Source organism: Choloepus didactylus, chromosome 8 (genome assembly GCF_015220235.1).
Source record: "Choloepus didactylus isolate mChoDid1 chromosome 8, mChoDid1.pri, whole genome shotgun sequence".
Classification (NCBI taxonomy): domain Eukaryota; kingdom Metazoa; phylum Chordata; class Mammalia; order Pilosa; family Megalonychidae; genus Choloepus; species Choloepus didactylus.
In genome coordinates this window covers 130,823,872-130,843,230 of record NC_051314.1, presented here as the reverse complement: position 1 = coordinate 130,843,230, position 19,359 = coordinate 130,823,872, and the positions used below count along the sequence as shown (strand labels likewise).

Sequence of the window (19,359 nt, the reverse complement as noted above, 5' to 3'; positions counted from 1 at the left end):
TTATTAATGTGTGCTTTAAAATTCTTTTAATTTTAATGAGTTATTAGTAATGAGCCAAAAAAAGATTCCACGTACAGTTCGCTCACTGAAAACATGTCATACCAACTAAAGGGATAAAAGTATGTGGGCTAAATAAAGAAGGCATAAAATCTCATTCTTTAAGAATCTACATCTTCTATTTATAAACATAGTTATTCTTTCATTCAACAAATATTTTTCATGCTTATTGTATGTAAAGTACTTGAGATACAAAGACACCAGGGAAAATATTTGTGAATGCCTGCTATTTTCATACTGTAAAATAGATATAAATCCAGAAGTTACAATATATTGTGAAATAGATATAAATCCAGGAGTTACCATATATTGTGATGGTGTGGTCTTTTATGATATTACTTTACCAATAAAAATGGGCACATTACTATTATTCCAGCCCTAACACACTGATTGCTCCAAAACACATTATTTGTTGTATGAATGAATATTCAAGAGAAATGCTTAAAAAGTGTTACCACTTCCTCAGCTAAAGAACTATGACCTAATGATTACTCAAATTTCCAGCTACCTACAATCATGCAGTCAAAAATAAATATAAAATCTATGTTTTCTGATCATTTGCATTATTAAATAAGTTTCAAATAAAGTCAATAAAATGACTTTAAAGACCGGAGAAAGGGAAGATAATATTACAAATGGGGAGCAAATATAATATAAAGGTTAGGAGCACAAGGCTTTGCAGTCAATCACACATGAGACTGAGCCAGCTATGTGGCTTTAAGCAACTACTATACCTCTCTAAGCCTTGGTTTCCTAATCTGTACTATAGAGAAATTATACCAAATGCCATTGTATTGTTAGGGATTAAATAAAATAATGTTATGGAATATGCTTAGCCTGTTGTCTAACTTGACATAGAAATAATAACAGCTAAGAAATAAAAATAAAGTTGTAGATTAACTTCTCCTCCAGACATTACATGGTTACCAATAAACCAAATTAGACCCTTTCAGACAAAATATTTCAGTTTTTATCTATACTAGAAAGTGGTCCATATATAACAAAAACACCAAATTGGCACAATTTTTTAAGAATGTTTCATCCTAGTCAGAAGCAGTTTTCCCTGACACTTTGACAGATGTATCCACGGCCTCGTATGGGGCAGTACAATGAAGAGCCTCCAGGCACAAATTCTGAATCCCCCCTGTGTAATCTGCCCCTCATACCACTGTTACCTCAGTTTCCTCATCCATAATTTGGGATTGACAATATACCTACCTCAGCAGGTTATAAAACGCTTATTTTAAGTTCATTTAGACAGAAAAGTGAACTAGTAAACTAGATTTAGAGACTTTAAGTCTCATGCTGATTTTAATTCATTAGATAATTCTAAAAACACTAATCATTTTCTATACACCTGTTTCTAAAGAAAGCAACATTATTGCAAAATCACCTAATGTCTACATAAGAAGACAAAGCACTTTACTCAAGAATTTCAAATTCAAATAAACACTACATGATGGACTGAGAACATCTGTGTATTCTTGTAACCTAAGAAGAAAAAAGATTATCATTCACATAAATCAACAAGTATCTAGTAACAAGAAAATGATTGAGAAAAATAAGGTTTGAAGTACATCTATAGAAGACAAAAGCAACAATAAAAAACCAGGTATAGAGCTTCCAGAACAAGTGAGGGCTCAATGCATACAAAGTGACATATGGATCAAACTGGTGAACAGGAGTCAGTTAAATAGCAGAGCAGGCTGGTTAGTACTGGTTGGGCAAAGCTGCCAACCACAGAGAAGGAAAGTATAAGCCACCCAGAAGCCAGAGCTAGCAGGGTCCCATTGTGGGATCACTGCACACAAAGGGATAAATCTTACGGCAAAGACCTCAGCCTGAAGACCAGCCGCTCTCTTTTTCAGCTCCTCCCCTTGAGCCTCCTTCGAACTTAGTTCCTCCTTCAGTTGCTCTACCTGTCACGACATTATTATTCTTTTTCACTTATGTGTCAACTTAGGTCTTCATCATATAGGCTTTTGAGCCAGAGTGGTAGCTGGAAATAACAATAACTGATATAAAACAACCAAATCTGTTCCCCTACTCCCCTTTTCAAAGGCTCTAGGTGGTTTCTCTATTTTCATAGGGTTTTTACAAATGGACTAGAATGTGCTCATCACAAATGAGATGCGATAAGCATAGAGATTATATTGCAGTACATTTTGTTCTCAGACTGGGGAGGGAGGAGACACAAACTAACAACGTTGAGTTGTGAATTTTTTACTTCTAAAATTAATATGAAATTGGAAGAAGAACTCATAGATAACAGATTCTAAGAATAACAGTATGGCACCACAGCAAGAAACCAGAAACTGGAGACGGTGTTATGATTGCATCATTCCTTTACATTATTAGGAATGTTTCAGTTTTCAGGTTAGAAACCAGGGAACTTTTACAACCGGATTCTAGAGTGGAAAAAAATATTTATTTTCTAGCTAAAATTTTATAATTACAACTATGATTTTTAATTAAACCACAACAAAACTGATAATTTGATAACTGTAATAAAAAAAAATTCTCAAATTTGCCTAGATGGTTTATAGACTCAAACTAAATGATTTTGGATCTATGGAAGGAATACTGTTTCTGAGTTTTATAAACATGGACTGACAAGCCTCAGTGGTACCTATCTTATTGTACATACACCTGAAGGGCAAGTGGGAAGCAATAAGCCTGACAGCAAATGGCTCTTCTCCAAGGGAAACAGCAAAGGACTTTCCTGTGGGGATGTATTAGAGGGGAAAACATATTATTTAACCCCTGTCAGAAAAAAAGTAGGGAGAGATTCAGCCTCTTAGGGTTTTGACTTTTAAAATACTTGACAAGAGTTAGAGAACTTTAAGTCCTATAGAGTAAAAATACTCATTTGAATATTAATTATATTAATCACCTCTGAAGTACTGACAGATAAGAAATGTTAAACTGTGGCAATATATATTAAGTCTCATATGGGAAATTTTCTTTTCAATGAAATCCCCTAATAACTATACAATGTAATTATGTCTGAATTTAATTCTGGGAAAGTTGCATTTGAAAGAATTGTTCTGAAAGTATTCTTCCCTAAAGTCTGATAAAACAGTGTGAAGCAGATCTTCATCATAACTCAGGAAATAGCAATATTCATCAATTTTTTTAACCACTTTTAAGAATTACAGCCATTACCTTATTTTTCATAAATTTAGAATGGCTCCGATACACCTCCATTTGCTTCATTTCCTCCTCCCGTTCTTCAGTACTCAAAGCTCCATTTGATTTCAGCATCTGAATTTCCTCTTCCAAGTCTCGGAGCCCACGTTCCATAGAGGAAATTTTTGAATCCTGAGGACAATGGAATATTTAGCCTATTAAAATATTCACAAAAACTCAGAGAAGTTGAGCAACCTGGTGTTTAAAAATATTAAGTGTAATAAAGGTAAACAAATACACAGAAAAAATATACTGATGCCTTGCTTGTAAAATACATCATTTACAGCCATTTGGGTGAGAGGAGGAATCTTATATCTTTTTTTTTTTTTTTTTTTTTTTTTAAATTTAACTGAGATTTTATTAAATGAATTTGAGGACAATGTACACAAGGAAATCTCCACCTTTGCCCATATCCTCCCCCTCCCCCCCAAAAAAGAAAACCAAAGGAATATCAAATAATGTAATGGCCAAGAATATAAGCCATGCAGCCTGACTGCCTGGGTTCACTTAGCTCTGCCATTTACTAGCAAAAGCTGGCAGTAGTAAGGACTCAATGAATATTAGCTATTAACTTGGTATCATTCTCAAGGAATCTTATATCTTGATATAAGAGAAATCTTACAATATGATTTTTCTTCCTCTGGTTATGGACCCTTTTAATTAAAGCTGAGAGAATTAACTAAAAAAAGTCCTGATGAAAGTTTCCTTTACACTTTATGGTCAGCAAATTCCTAGTGAAAAGAAATTCTAAAATTATACTTGGTAGCCCCTAAAAGGCATACTTCTACAAAAGTAATGAATTATATTAATTACATTTTATCATGCTAGAAATCTTACCTATTCTCTATACATTTGAAATATTTCATGATTTTAAAAAATCACTGTCATTGTAAATCATCATTACCACAAATATCACCTCCTAGTAGAACATCCTTCGATATTCCATTTCTTGATTGTTTGTCACACCTAGTTTATTCCCAAGACTGCTTTAGATGTCATCAATTACAGAACTCCTACACACTTAACTAGTTCTCTTTTATCTATAGTTGCATATAGTTATTCACCTAAGAAATACAGACATTAAAAAGCACAAATAAGTATTAAGCTTTATTTTACTTGGAGTTTTAGGGAATTCATTCCTTTGGGAACCAATTTTGAGATTAACATCCTTTTCCAGGTTACCTCAGGGATTTCTTGATTGACCTCACTTGCTGTCATAATTCCAAGAGCACATAGATAAAAGAATTTAAGAACTCATGAAGGGACAATTAGAACTAGCTATTTTTCAGGTTCAGGGGAGAGATGGGGCTGTTCTCTCTCTGTCTTGATCACTACATTTCCTTTAAAAATATTACAACACACTGAACAAAGATGTCTGTGAATAAAGCTGAAAGAGGTGGGATAGGAGAATGTATGACACCAGAGGTAAAGATAGATGATAAAGACTGGGACTGTATAACGTGGCAAAAACTGGAGTGGCCAATGACTGTTACTAAATATACAAATATAAAAATGTTTTTGCATGTGGGAAAGCAAATGAATGTCAACCATGTAGAGAGTTGAAAAGGGGATGGCAATCAGGAAAAAACATAACCAAAGCAAACTGGAGTCTATGGTCAACAGTAACATTGTAAAATACCTCCATTAAATGTAACAAAGGCAATATCCCAATGCTAAATGTATATGAGAGGGGGATATAGGGGAGGAATAAGGGATTCTTGGTAGTGGTGTTATTTGCTGTCCTTACTAGTATATTGTATTGTATGACATTATTTTTCTTTTTATCATTTTTTTCTTATTGCTAAAAAAAAAAAAAACAATTTTTCTTGTAGTAATCAATATGTTCAAGTGCTGATTGTGGTGATAAATGTACAACTTTATGATGATTCCATGAACAACTGATTGTACACTGTGGATAAGTGTATAGTATGTGAATATAACTCTATAAAATTGTAGGAAAATATATATATAGGAGTAAAAGTGTTGGAGAAAACATGGTGAGAGGGATGATGCCTCACTAATATGGACTAACTACAATGTGTAAACTCAGAATTGAATCTTAGAACATAGCCTAACGTGGACATAATAATTGTAATAGTCCCTAGATTGTAAGCTCTTACAGCAGTTAACTCTATCCCTGAATTGTAATGCCTATCTCTAAACTTTGAGATGCTGATCCCCTAGCGTATAACCTGATTGGTCTCTGGAACAATGCATATCTCTGAGACACCTGAAACTCAGAGCTAGAGCTCGGCAGATATGAATGTCAGTATTAGTGCATACAGCCACTGCCAAAAAAAAAAAAAAATACAACAAAAATGTCCAGTGACAAATCTATTCAAATTAAACATATTTCTAAACCCAAACCAGGATTTTCATTCACTCATTTAAAACTAATGGGTCCCATACAATCTCCGGGCCCATGAAAAGTAAGGTACTTCAATTGCACTTATCTTTCTGGAAATATCAAGACATAGTCCCTCAAAAATGACCTTAAAATACAAAGAATATGCATGTGACTAACCTGTAAATGAAAGTGAAATATGAGTTCTCCTGGGTGGTAAGGAAAGGGGGCCAGTTGAAAGAGGGAGTGTATTTCTAGCACCACTGGTGCTTGGGCCACAAAAGACAATATAGCCCCCAGCTAAGGAGAGAGCACTCATTACAACTCCAGCTCTGCAAATCACAAGACAGCCTCTACCCAAAAAAAGTCCTTGCCATGGGCTTTCCCCCATCCCCAACACAGACAGAGAGGCAGTTCTTGCCCAGATCAGCATCTCTATTACCAAAACATGCACCCATAAAAGTTTCTCCCTGAAAAGGGCCCATGACTGCAGCTCTGAAAACCATCAGGCAGGCAATGACTGCCCAGAAAAAGAACCTACCAGGCTACTTACTCTCTGAAATCAGGCCAGAAAATTAATACATGATACTCTGGGCTAGTTTTAGCACCAATTTGATCTCTACCTAGGCTAGGTTTATTTGAGAAAAATTCCTCCAATCAAGCTTCTTTCTCCTAGAATTTATAATAGCTACATAAATCAAACCCTTATCACCTTACTGTTCTGCCCTTTCCCAACCCTGGCTCTCACATCATTGATTAGCCAATCCTACTGAACCAATTGAAACCCTCTGCTCATTGTTAAATTCTCCCAAATCCTTAACTTTTTTGCAGAGGTTGTCTTCTTGTCCCAAGTAAAACCTGGTTTCTCCAAAGGATATAATTTCCTGAAACTCTCTCCAGTGAAGGCCTCTAACAGGGGGAAAGTATCAGCATTCTCTTGTTTCCTCAACGATGTTTCTTCCCTTTATTTAAAGCTCATACTCAGTTTCACATACCCCCCTCACTGCAACCATCCCAATCACTCCTGCCCATTTTATGACGTCTGCCACCTGGCTCATGATCTTCCCTTCATTTGTCCCTCTTGCCATCATCCTAGGATTTCAATGTCACAATTTCTTGACCTCCTTAGTTCCAATGAACTCATCCTCCAGTCCATTTCAGCTATCCAGTTTACAGGACCACACTCCAGATTCTAATATCACCCAAGACTCTCTTACCAGGTCTGCCATACCCTCACTCTCATTATTTCCTGTCCTTCCCCCTCACTGAGAGCTCTACTTCCTTAACTTTTACATTTTCTCCCAATCTCAGTCAATTCTGAATTATCTTCCTTCCATATCTAGTCTACATTCCAGGACTGATCATTAAACTACTCTTTCAACATTACCTCTGATTCATTTACATCCCCATCATTCTGCTACATCTACAAAGCAAAACTCTAACCCTGAAGTAGAGTAACTCTCTGCTTCCCCTGATAAAGGAAAAAGAAGAGAAGTAGAGAAGAGGGGGAGGAGGAAGCGGAGAAAGAGGGTCAGGCAAGGAAGGAGAGAAGGAGGAAAGAAAGGGGAAGGGAATAAAGAAAATTACATCACCTTGCAGTTGTTGGGCTCTTTTATTGTCTACCAGTCATCTTCCTTTCCCATTTCCCCCAAAGACTATTCTAGATCTTCATCATTCTCTCAAGCTCATGCCATTCTCTCAGTAACTGAGCTATTTCAGTTATGATTTCAAGATAATATACACCTGACCCCACTGGGCCATCAAGAACTTTCTGCTTCTTAGCAGAAAGGTGAAGGTTACCACCACTTAAAACAGATCCATTGCCAATTAATAACATTACACTTCCCCATTTGGTCGAAAGGTGATTAAAGGAACAATTTTTGTGTTTATGTTGTATATATGTTACTATAATAAAATTTTTGTGAATATAGGTACATTCATGTGTTTTAATCCTAGGTGTAGAGAGGAAGCAAGAAATAAAATGTACAAATAAATTTGTGGGAATGTGAATAAGTTAAAACCATGCAATTAAACAATTTTAAAGGCCCTTTACAAGGTTATTTCCAAAACTACTAATTATCTAATTACAAAGAAGCCAGTATCCACTAATTTGGAATTTGTTTGGTAAATCCTTTCCCCCTTAAGAATGAAAATGCACACAATATAAACAAGGTTTCAAGAGAAAATAATCCAAATTAAGAGAATGGTTTTCATAACTGTACTTGAGAAGCATCTATTTACATAAAATTATTTATATACCAATAACTAAATATTCTTGCCAGATCAGCAAATATTAAATGCAGGCTCACAATACAAAATATAGTGTCAAGTTTTTTAAGGGATATCAAGAAATTAAAAAAAAAAGAAAAAGGTAGGGGAGGAAGAAGAGGGTAAAAAAAAAACATGAGAGACATTGTCTCTCAGTTATTCCTTTCAAGCAAAAAAAGCGTTCAATGAAAAAGTAGCTAATTCAGCTCACAATTCAAAGCAGCACAGAAGTGCTTTTCCTAGGGACGACCATTGTACTTCAGCGTGCAGGAAAAATCCTTCATGCCTAGTTCCCATTTCTTAATTCAGAATATCAAAAAGATGTGTATCCAAGGGCTAAGAATTATTAAAATAATTTCTACTGCTTCACCAAGGATATCCTTAGACAGTGAAGTGGTCTTAAAACATTTCTTAGTTCTGTTAACAGTGTTAGTCCTAGTAACAGCAGCAGCAGCAGCTAACACTCATTGAATATTTACTATGTGCCAGGTCCTGTTCAAAGTGTTTTACATGCTATAACTAATTTAAACCTCAAAACAATCCACAGGATGGACAGTATAATTATTGCCATTTCATTGAAAAAGAAATTGAGGCATAGAGATGTTAGGTAACTTGTTCTATGTCATAGAATTGGTTAAGTGAAGCCAGATTCTGAATCCAAGAAGTTTAACTACCAAGGGCAAGCTCTTAATCACCATACTATATAGCCTAAAGATTTGTAATTATTCATTAACGTAACTTCAAGTATACTCCATGGACATCTTTCAAGATGACCCTTTGAAGAAGACTGCATGGTCAAAACTATTTCCATAATACTGCTATGGTAATATTTGTCTCTTCGACTGTGTTGACATTTGCATTAAAGGTATGAAAGCAATGGTGGGCAAAACTGCTAGTGCCTTCGCACAATTCAAGGCAGTGGCATCAAATCACACTAGTAATTGCTGCATTCATCACTGTCAGGCACTCACAGGAAAAAAAAAAGAATTGTTTTAAAGATTGCTTCACTCTTTAGGAATGTCCTTGATGAAGCAGTAAAAATTGTTTTAATAATTCTTAGCCCTTGAGTACACATCTTTTTTATATTCTGAGTGAAGAAATGGGAACCAGGCATGAAGGACTTTTCCTGCACACTGAAGTACAGTGGCCATCTCTAGGAAAAGCATTTCTGTGCTGCTTCGAGTTGTGAGCTGAATTAGCTACTTTTTTCATAGAACACTATTTCTTCCTAAAAGGAAAAAAAGTAAGAGACAGACTGTGGTTTCTGAGACTCAATATTTGGCAGACATTTCCTTAAAAATTGAATGAAGCGAGCCTCTTTCTAAGAGAATAAATGGGTCCTGAGAGCAAAACATTTGTGCACAGCTGATTTAAAGAAATTCTGGATAACTCTTTTTGGTTCAATTTGAATTAAAGTCTCCAACTGAAAGAAAATTAGACTTAAGTTGTTTTAAAATATAATTTTCATTCAGTCTTAGCTATTTCCTCTCTCTATCTATAAAATGAGTGAGTTTTCTAAAACTCACACATGAAAGGTGCCAACAGTGACTTAAAAATGTAAACTGGCTCAAGATCCTTTATTAGTCTCACTTACCTTCATTTCAATAACAGTTTGCAGAGCTTTTGTTTTGGCAGAATCAGGAGCATTCTCAAATCTCCTGTGCATCTCCTATACAAGAAAAAAAAAAAAGAGAGAGAGTGAATAAGTGTCCTCCTTCTCACTATCATTTTTTTTAAGGGGAAGGGAGGAAGAGTAGTTATGTGCAAAAGATGATTATACAGCCTTCTGAAACCCTCTGACCCCCTTCTGACAGTCTGATCTTTCCCTGTGGATCAGGGAATCCACAAACTGCATTCAGGCTAATTCAATCATACAAGCAGAGGATGGTCACTGTCTCTGAAGGCCACATTATTTTAAATGAGTCACAAAGACCTCAACTACTCTAACAGATGAAACCACAGCACGTTGCTAGCTTGGTGCATCAATCTTCCACATGACTCCAAGACATATAATCAGAATGTCAAGTGATCCAAAAATGGGATTAGAAATGCTCCCTTTTTAAAAGGAGAAATAAGCATACTAACAATAGTGCACACTGCATAAAGCTATTGAAAGCTCCTCTTCAAAACGTCACTCACAGCTGCACTGAGTTCCTTCTCTTTGAGTCAGCTCATTTATATGGCTCCACTGATCAAGGCCCACCCTGAATGGGCGGAGCCATGCCTCCATGGGAATATCTCATCAGAGTCATCACCCACAGCTGGGTGGGGCACATTCCAAGCAAATCTAATCAGCACCAAAATGTCTGCCCCACAAGACTACATCAAAGATAATGGCATTTGGGGGACACAATACATTCAAACTGGCACACGTGATGTAAGAAAATGCCCATATGGGGAAAGAACTTGAATAGACATTTCTCCAAGGAAGATATACAAATGGTGAATAAGCACATGAAAGGATACTCAACATCATTAGCCATTAGGGAAATGCAAATAAAAACTACAATGAGATAAAACCTTAAACCCAGTAGAATGGCTATTATTTTAAAAACAGAAAATGACAAGAGCTGGCGTGGGTGTGGAGAAACAGGAGTCCTCGTACATTGTTGGTGAGAATATAAAATGGTACAGCCGCTATGAAAAACAATTTGGTGGTTCCTCAGAAAGTTAAGTATGGAATTACCACATTGCCCAGAAATCCCATTGCTAGCTAGGTATATACCCAAAAGAACTGAAAGCAGGGAGTCAAACAGATATTTGTACACCAATGTTCACAGCATTATTTACAACAGCCAAAGGTGCAAGCAATCCAAGCCCATCAACAGATGAATGGATAAACAAAATGTGATATACACATACAATGGAATATTATTTAGCTGTAAAAAGGAATGAAGTTCTGATATATGCTACAATGAGATGAACCTTGAATCATCATGTTGAGTGAAATATGCCAGACACAAAAGGACAAATATCGTATGATCTTGCTGATATGAAATAATTAGAATAAGCATATTCACAGAGTCAGAATCTAGCATATAGGTTACCAGGGGCTGGGACAGGGGTAGAGAATGGGGGGCAGAATGAGGAGTTAATGCTTAATTGGTATGGAGCTTCTGTTTGGGGTGATGGAAAAGTTTTGGTATGGGATGGTTGTGATGGTAGCACAACATTATGAATGTAATTAACACCTCTAAATTAGGTATTTGAATATGGTAAAAAGAGGGAAAATTTCAGGTATACATATATTACTAGAATAAAATTTTAAAAAAAACCACAGGAGTGTACAACACAAATGATGAACCCCAATGTAAACTAAGGATTATACACTTAATGGTTTAATTATAATAATATTGTTTCATCAATTTTAACAAAGGTAAAACACTAAATGCCAAGTGTTACTAATAGGGAAAACTATGTGTAAGGGGGATATATGGAACTTTGTATTTTCTGTAGGCCTATAACTCCTCTAATTAAAAAAAAAAAGAATATGCAAATACATAGAGACAGAAAGGAGATTTACAGGTTACCAGGGGTAGGGACAAAATGAGGAGTTAATGCTTACTGGGTACAGAATTTCTCATTGGGGTGATGGAAAAGTTTTAGCAATGGTACCAAACACTGCAAGTATAATTAATACTACTGAATTGTATACTTGAACGTGGTAGGAAATTTTATGTTCTATGTATGTTACCACAATTAAAAAAAAATTTTAATGCCTATATGTTTTAGAGATGCATACAAAAGTCTGCAGAGATAAAAGACATCATGTCAAGAATTTGCTTAAAATCTTTGGTGAATTAAGAAACAAAAAGAATACATGAAACAAGCGTGGAAAAATCTTAGTAACTGGTATATCTGAGTGATAAGTATAGGCAGTTCATTATACTAGTCTCACTACTTTTGTGTAAGTTTGACATTTTTCATCATAATAAAATTAATATTTAACATTCTCAGTGTTCTCGATTTTAAAATTTTAAACTGACAAAAAAAGGACCCACATGTCCTTTTTCCCCTTTATACTGCTCTACATTTTCTTTATCCTATAGCACTTTTCCTCTGATATATATATATTTTTTATTTATTATGTGTATTATTTTCTTTTCCCTCTACAAGACTGTAAGCTTCACAAGGTCCAGGATTTTTGTTTCACTCATGGGGGATTCCAAGTTCCTAGAATTGCAGCTGGTATACTGGTAAGTGCTTAGTAAATATTTAATGAATGAATGCTGAATGAATGAATAATGGATGGTTATTGATCTTTCAAGACTTGGCTCAAAAGGGAATCTTTTAATCCCTTCCTACTCCTACACTGAATTATGTGCACTTGCTGTTATTTCTCATAGGACATGCTACATAATTCTCATTTAGCACTTATCACATTATATTTGGAATAATTTTCCTAACATGTAAGACTGTGAACTCTTTAAGGGAAAATCTGTCTTTTGTATTCCCAAGACACTGACACAGTAAGCAATCATTAAAAATTATTTCTCTTCCACATCCCTTCCTTGTGCTGGATGAAGAAATGAATGAACAAATCCATCCTTACCTCACTACAGGATCACTCTCTAAAATATCAGATAAATGACCTCCTTGATTCTAAACCTAATAGTTATTGTCAGTCCACATACTTCCTGAACTCCATCTAGTAGCTGACTTTTTTTTTTTTAAACCATAGAGAGGGCTGAGGGAGAAACATCTTAAAATTCTTCTATTGGCTTTCATTAAAGAATTATCCTAATTGTAAATGCTTATTCTGTGACCTTTCCTGTTTCCTACCCACAAGACAGACTTTTCTAAGTTTCTGTCCTTGGAACTGAACTCTCTATAACCCCAGTCCAGGGAATTTACTAGGCCACAGGGTAATGTTATGTGAATTAGAAAAAAGCAACCCCTCTGGGGTAGATGCAACCTCTTCAAGAAGCATAGATTTTTGGCTCCACTCACTCCATCAGCAAGATACTCTTGTTGGTGAACAACCTGCACATGCAGCCATCCAAGGTAGCCCTTACTCTAGTCCCACAGCTTTATTACTTTTCCATGAACAATCTGCAAAATCTATTTCTCTCACCCTGTAGTGGACATCTATCACTCTTTCTCATCATATGATATCTGATCTCCTTCCTATGTTTGGGGATTCCACCTTTTAAGTCAGAGTCTGCCTCCTACAATAGAAGCTGAAAATGCCAGATACTTGTTTCCCCTGCCTTTCTTGCAGTGAAAGCCCAGGCACATGATTTAGTCACCACAAACAGACACATTCAAGATATACTTTGAATCAGAAGCTTGTGACATGAAGAAGCAGGGACATGAATAAATAGGGACAATTCTGAAAATGGGTGTCAGAGGCAGCAGCTACCTCAAATTTCTAGGCTCAGCGATGCAGTGGTCTTAATGGTAGCAAGCAGTGTTAGCAGCATCAGCAGAACAAGCTGCTGTGTCCGTGCCTGTGCCTGTGCCCAGCAGCAACAGCAATAGTCTTCACCAAACCAAAAAAGGAGCAGGATTGATTTAAGGCACTGTTCTTGGCTATATAACTCCTGAAACCAGCTCTCCAGCCCTCCCAGAGTTTCTGAGACTGATCTATTTATCCATTTATTCGTGTCAGGAATAATGCTAAGTTATAGAGATACAATGATGAAAAATAACAAATTTGGTACCTTTTTCAAGGAACTTTTAGTCTAGTAGGAAAGATATATTTTAGTCAAATAATCACCAGAATAATTCATCAGGGTCACTGAGGACCTCCACATTGCTAAAACCCATGCCTCCTTCTTATTCGCTATCTTACTTGATCTATCAGCAACATGTGGCAAAATTGCTCAATCCCTCTTCCTAATTATACTCTCTTCCCTTGGCTTCCACAACATAAAACTCTCCTAGCTTTTCCTTCTACCTTACTGGTTCCTTTTCTTCCCATCCCCTTAACAGTGCTCCAGGCATCAGTTCTTTGTCCTCCTCCCTTCTCCATCTATATTCATTCCCTTAGTGATCTCATCCAATCTCACAGCTTCCAACATTATGCATATAATGATAACTCCCAAATTTATACCTTCAGTTGAAATCCATATATGTATATATAACTGCCTTCTTAGCATCTCAGTGTGGATATCTAATGGATATCAAACTGTTAGTATGTCCAAAACTGAACTTTTGGTCTTCCCCTTTAAACCTGTTTTACCTACTCTATCTCAGTTGATGGTAACCCTCATTTAGGCCAAAAACACGGGAGTCATTTTAGATTCCTCTCTTTCTCTTATACCTACATCCAACCCATCAGGCAATCCTCTTGTCCTTATTTTCAAAATATCTCCAGAAATTGACCACCTCTTACTACTTTCACTGCCACACTGGTCTGAGCCACCATAATCTCTTGCCAGGAAAACAGCAGTAGTCTCCCAAAGTTTATCTATTTACCACAGAACAGCTAAAGTGATCTTTTTAAAACAGAAGTAAAAACATGCTCAAAAATCTGCAAAAACTCCTCACCTCTCATAGTAAAAACCACAGTGCCTACTCTGGCCTATCAGACCCAATATGATCTGACGCCATTATCTCTCTGGCCTCATCCTTTACTATTCTCTCCTTTGACCAGTCTCCTCCAGCCACTCTAGCCTCCTTGCTTTTCCTCAACACATCAGTCATGCTCCTGACTTAAGGCCTTTGAACTCACTGCTCCTTCAGTCTGGCTCTCTCTTCTTCCAGACAGGCTAAATAGCTTATTCCCTCAACTCTTCAAGTCTGTTCAAACATCGAAGTCTCAAGGAGGCCAATCCTTATCACTCTATTGAAAGTAGCAACTAGCCCTTCAACATACACTTCCAATCCCTCTAACCAAGCTCTATTTTTACCTTAGCTTTTATTACCATCTAATAGCATACTGTTTATTATTAAGTTTATTGTTTATTGTCTGTCTCCTCTGTGCTCAAGTCTTTTTCTTTTTTGTTCTCTTTTGTTCCCTGATGTATCAAGCACCTAGAAGAATACAGAGCACACAGTAGTATTTGGTATCTGTGTCATATTTGACATTTGTCAAAAGAATATAAAGAAAATAATAAAAAAAAAACTGTATAGTTCATGTGTGAAAAGTGCTATGTAGAAAATGCCCACAGTACTATGAGAGAAAAATTAGGGGATCCTGACCTAGTTTAGAGATCTGGGAATGTTCCCTAAGGAAAAGCTGAGAGCTGAAGAATAAGTAGGAGTTAGAGTGGGCAAAGCGCAATTTTAAAAGGTGAGGTAGGAAAGAACTCAGATATGTTCTTAGCCAGCTAAAATACAGGAAATAAGGACAAATGGAAGTTGAGAATCTAGAATTGCTCTCCATTCTTGCCACATACTCTGGAAAGCCTTAAAAAAACTCCAAAATGTACAAATACCTAAGCCTGAAGATTGCTGTTCTACACCACCTGTGTCTCCTTCCTCATCTTCCATTCACTGTTTTGTTTTAATTAATAAAGAAACATTTCAGACATACAAGATCCCCTTAGTCATGAAAGCACCTAATTTGGCTTTTTTCTCTATCCATCCATTTAAAGTAGTCATCAAGATAACCAGTGAATTTCAGGTTGCCAAATCATTTCTGTTCTCATCTTACTATAACTCTTAGGCATTCAAACCAGTGGCCCACTCCCTCCTTGATACATGTTTTCTCTTGACTACTAAGACACCATATTCTAATGTTTTTTTTTCTACCTTTCCAATTGCTCCTTCTCTGTTTTCCTTCAGGATAATTCTTCCTAAACTACACCTCTAACTGTTATACTGCCTAGCTGATTAGTCCTAAACCCTTTTCTCCTTTCCATCTACACTCTCTTAATCTACATCAATGTGAGGGCCTTGTTACTCATACACCTTTTAGCCAGTGTATGGACAGATGAGTGGAAAAATGGGGACAGGGAGTAGATGAATGGTGTGGGGGGAGGAGGGATTTGGGATGTTTGAGTTGTTGCTTTTCACTTTTATTTTTATTCTTATTTTTATTTTTTGAAGTAATAAAAATGTTCAAAAATTGATTGTGGTGGTGGGCACACAACTATGTGATGGTGCTGTGAACAACTGTACACTTTGGATGATTGCATGGTGTATGAATATATTTCAATAAAATGCATTAAGAAAAAAAAACTGGCAGGCATGAAGCTACCAGACCTTGTGTGCCATGTCTTGTCTAAGATAATACTCAAAAAAATAATAATAAATAAATAAATACAATCAAGATGATGGTGAATTTCTAGGCCTGACCTCTGCTCTGATAGCAAGACTCATATATCCAGCTACCCATTACACATCTCTATTTAGATGTCTAATAGTAACTCAAACTCATCTGCTTTAAATCCTTCAATGGGTTTCCCAGTATATCTCGTATACCTCTCACTCCCTACAAGATCAACATGATATGATCAATTAGAGGTAACAGATACAAGACTGGCCTTCCTGTCATAAACTACAATGAAATTAGACAAAATGTATGAAATAACTGTCTTCAGATATTAGACAAAAACATCACAAGACTATGATCCCTGAGACAGGAGAAACAAACAAGATGATAGCTGGGGCTTTCTGTCTGGAGGCACAAAGAGAGTACAGCAATTTCACAGAGCTTAGAAGACAGATCAGTGGTTGAGAGTCCTAAGGCAGTAGAAATACACAGAGAGAAGATTGCCAAAAAAGAAGTAATGTCTAATCCAGGGTGTAAATCCCCCTGGCAATGCAGGAAACAGCTCTTGGGGATGAGCCTGGACCGAACACTGTGAGACTGAGAGGATCTTCTTGACCAAAAGGTGGAAGAGAGATGAAACAAAATAAGGTTCCAGTGGCTGAGACATTTCAAACGGAGTCAAGAGGTAACTCCGGAGGGTATTCTTATGCACTACATAGATAACACTTTTTAGTTTTTAGTGTGTTGGGATGGCTAGAGGGAAATATCTGAAGCTGTCAAACTGCAACCCAGTGACCTTGATTCTAGCTTGCACAGTGTGACTGTGTAATTGTGAAAACCTTGTGGCTCACACTCCCTTTATCCAGTGTACGGACAAATAAGTGGAAAAATGGGGACAAAAAATAAATGCAGAATAGGGTGGGATGGAGAGGATGGAAAAATTTAGGTGTTCTTTTTTGCTTTTATTTTTATTTTGGAGTAAGGAAAAGGTTCACAAATTGATTCTGGTGATGAATGCACAAATGTATGATGGTGCTGTGAATAACTGATTGTACACTGTGGATGACTGTAGGATGTGTGAATATATCTCAATAAAACTGCATTTAAAAAAAGTAAATGAACAATGAGGGGGAGTAGGGGAATGGGATGTTTTGGATGTTCATTTTAATTTTATTTTTTGGAGTAATGAAAATGTTCAAAAATTGTGGTGATGAATGCACAATTATATGACGATACCGGGAACAACTGATTGTACACTTTGAATGATTGTATGTTATGTGAATATACCTCACTAAAATTGCATTTAAAAAAGAAGAAGAAGTTATGTCTAATCTGACTGGGATCCCCTTGAGTCTCTGGCCAAATACAAAGTTATGCATGTGTAGGGCAGGTAAAGAATAACTACTGGGGAAAGAACAACTATCAAGGAGCTATGAGTTGAGCAACCACCTGCTCTCGCCTGGGGCTGGAAAAAATCAAGTTCCAAACAGCAGAGTGGAGAGAACACCAGAGGCATTCAGTAGAGACACTAAAAAGGACAAGCCCTAGAAGTAGAGTCACCTAGCCCTACGGAGAGCTATTCCATACCAATCTTAACAGAGTTAAAAGCAAGGCTTGAAAGGATGAAGTTAATCCTCAAGTAAATTAATTCCTTCAAGACAAAACAACAGTTTGTTAAGGAAGGCAAGAAATCCAGACACTTAACAACCTAGCATCCATAATATCTATTAAACAATTAAAAATTACTTAATACCCAGAAAAGCAAAAAAATAAAAAAATAAAAAAAAATTTTTAAAAATGACCTATGACCAGGAGAAAAATCATTCAACTGATATAAACCAGAACTTACAAAGATGATAGAAATTACTCTTCCACCTAATAGACAAAGAAATGATTGAATTGCCTGAGGAAAAAAAAAGGTGGAATCTGTAGAATAGGAGATTTAAAGATAAGCTAAATAATAATATTTAGGGGTGATATTATTAATGTAATATATAATACAATATAATATAATAATACTATAGTATTAGGGATATAGGCAATAACTATAAGGGAAAACAAGGGAGTGATTACAATAAAAGTCAGAATAGTGGTTAATTTTAGAGGGAAGGGAGAGGGTTTTGAGTGGGATGGAACACTTGAAGGGCTTCTGGATAGCTATTAAAGTTCTACTTCTAGACCTGGGTAATGGTTACAAGGGTTTTTACTTTATTAAGCTATACATTTGTTTTATATCATTTCTTATATCTGTTCTACATCAAAAAAAAGTTTAAAAAATCTCTTGAATCTATCTGTTTTCTTCCATTCCAACACTTAACACACAAATAATCTTTGTCTATCAATAAAACCTCACAACTTAGAGTTTACATAATTTTTCCTTGGGATTTCTATACCTACTTGAAAATATTAAAACTGCATTTCTGTAAAATACCTTACAATTCAGATTTTGAACTTATTTCTTCTGACTTCTCTTCTCCACTACCTAATTCCAAATTTGAATTACTTTACTCAAAGATAAAACTATTACAATTTCATTTTAAATCCTAGCAAGCATACAAGCAAAATAAAAAGAAAATAGAAATCCAATTGAATAAATAATCCTTCTCTACATACAATAAGGAACTAGGATGCATTTTAAACCATCCACAGGCATAAAACTTTCCTATTAAGACATTTTAAAGCCCATCACTGGTAACGAATTTCAGTTCAGACGCCTGCACATTATATCTCATTATGAATACATCTTCCAGTTAGTGAGCTGATAAAACTCCTTTTTCCCACTCAGCACATCAAGCCTCTGACTCATATACTGGTAATAAAGAGAAGAGACTCTGGGAATAGAAATGAATATACTCGTGGCAGAATTTTTTAATTTTTTAAGAGGAAGAACATGCTCTTTGCTCACTTTATTTCTGTCCTTACAGACCTGAAAATTTTCACTCAAAAATAAATTAAAATAGAGGTAGAATGATCTGGATCCTGATATATTGTTAACTGTGGTAGATTTGTTTAATTGCTCATTTGCTCTCATTAATTTACTAAAGGATATTGACTAATCTGGAGTTAATAAAAAAAAAAAAAGGTTAGAAACAAAATTTCATGTTTCTCCCTTTCTTTAGTTTCTTTTTTTTTTTTAATGCAAGTCAATTTTACTTAGACAACTGAGAGAAAGGAGATACCTGTAACTAAAAAATAGTACTTATGTCTGAAATTTCTTTTTTTCAAGTTTCAAGTTTTAGCCTTCAGCAACCTTGGTTCAGGGGTAGAAGTTCAGGATTGTTTGTGAAGTCCCTTCACAATTTCTGGGCTTAATGTACTCACAACACAGAGGAGGCAGAAA

General features: G+C 35.9%; 1 protein-coding gene across 5 annotated transcripts in view; it reads right to left on the bottom strand.

The window, feature by feature from the left end:
• Positions 1 to 19,359, bottom strand: part of ERC1 (ELKS/RAB6-interacting/CAST family member 1) — an 805,513-nt gene that overhangs the window by 533,001 nt on the left and 253,153 nt on the right. For 3 of the 5 annotated variants that reach the window (XM_037845053.1, XM_037845055.1, XM_037845058.1), the window contains exons 5-7: positions 9,453 to 9,527; positions 3,223 to 3,378; positions 1,884 to 1,976 (exon numbers count right to left, since the gene is read on the bottom strand). In XM_037845053.1, the coding sequence (XP_037700981.1) occupies positions 1,884 to 1,976; positions 3,223 to 3,378; positions 9,453 to 9,527 (324 nt within the window). The remainder of the gene's footprint in view (positions 1 to 1,883; positions 1,977 to 3,222; positions 3,379 to 9,452; positions 9,528 to 19,359) is intronic. The other 2 variants (XM_037845056.1, XM_037845057.1) reach the window with 2 other exon arrangements.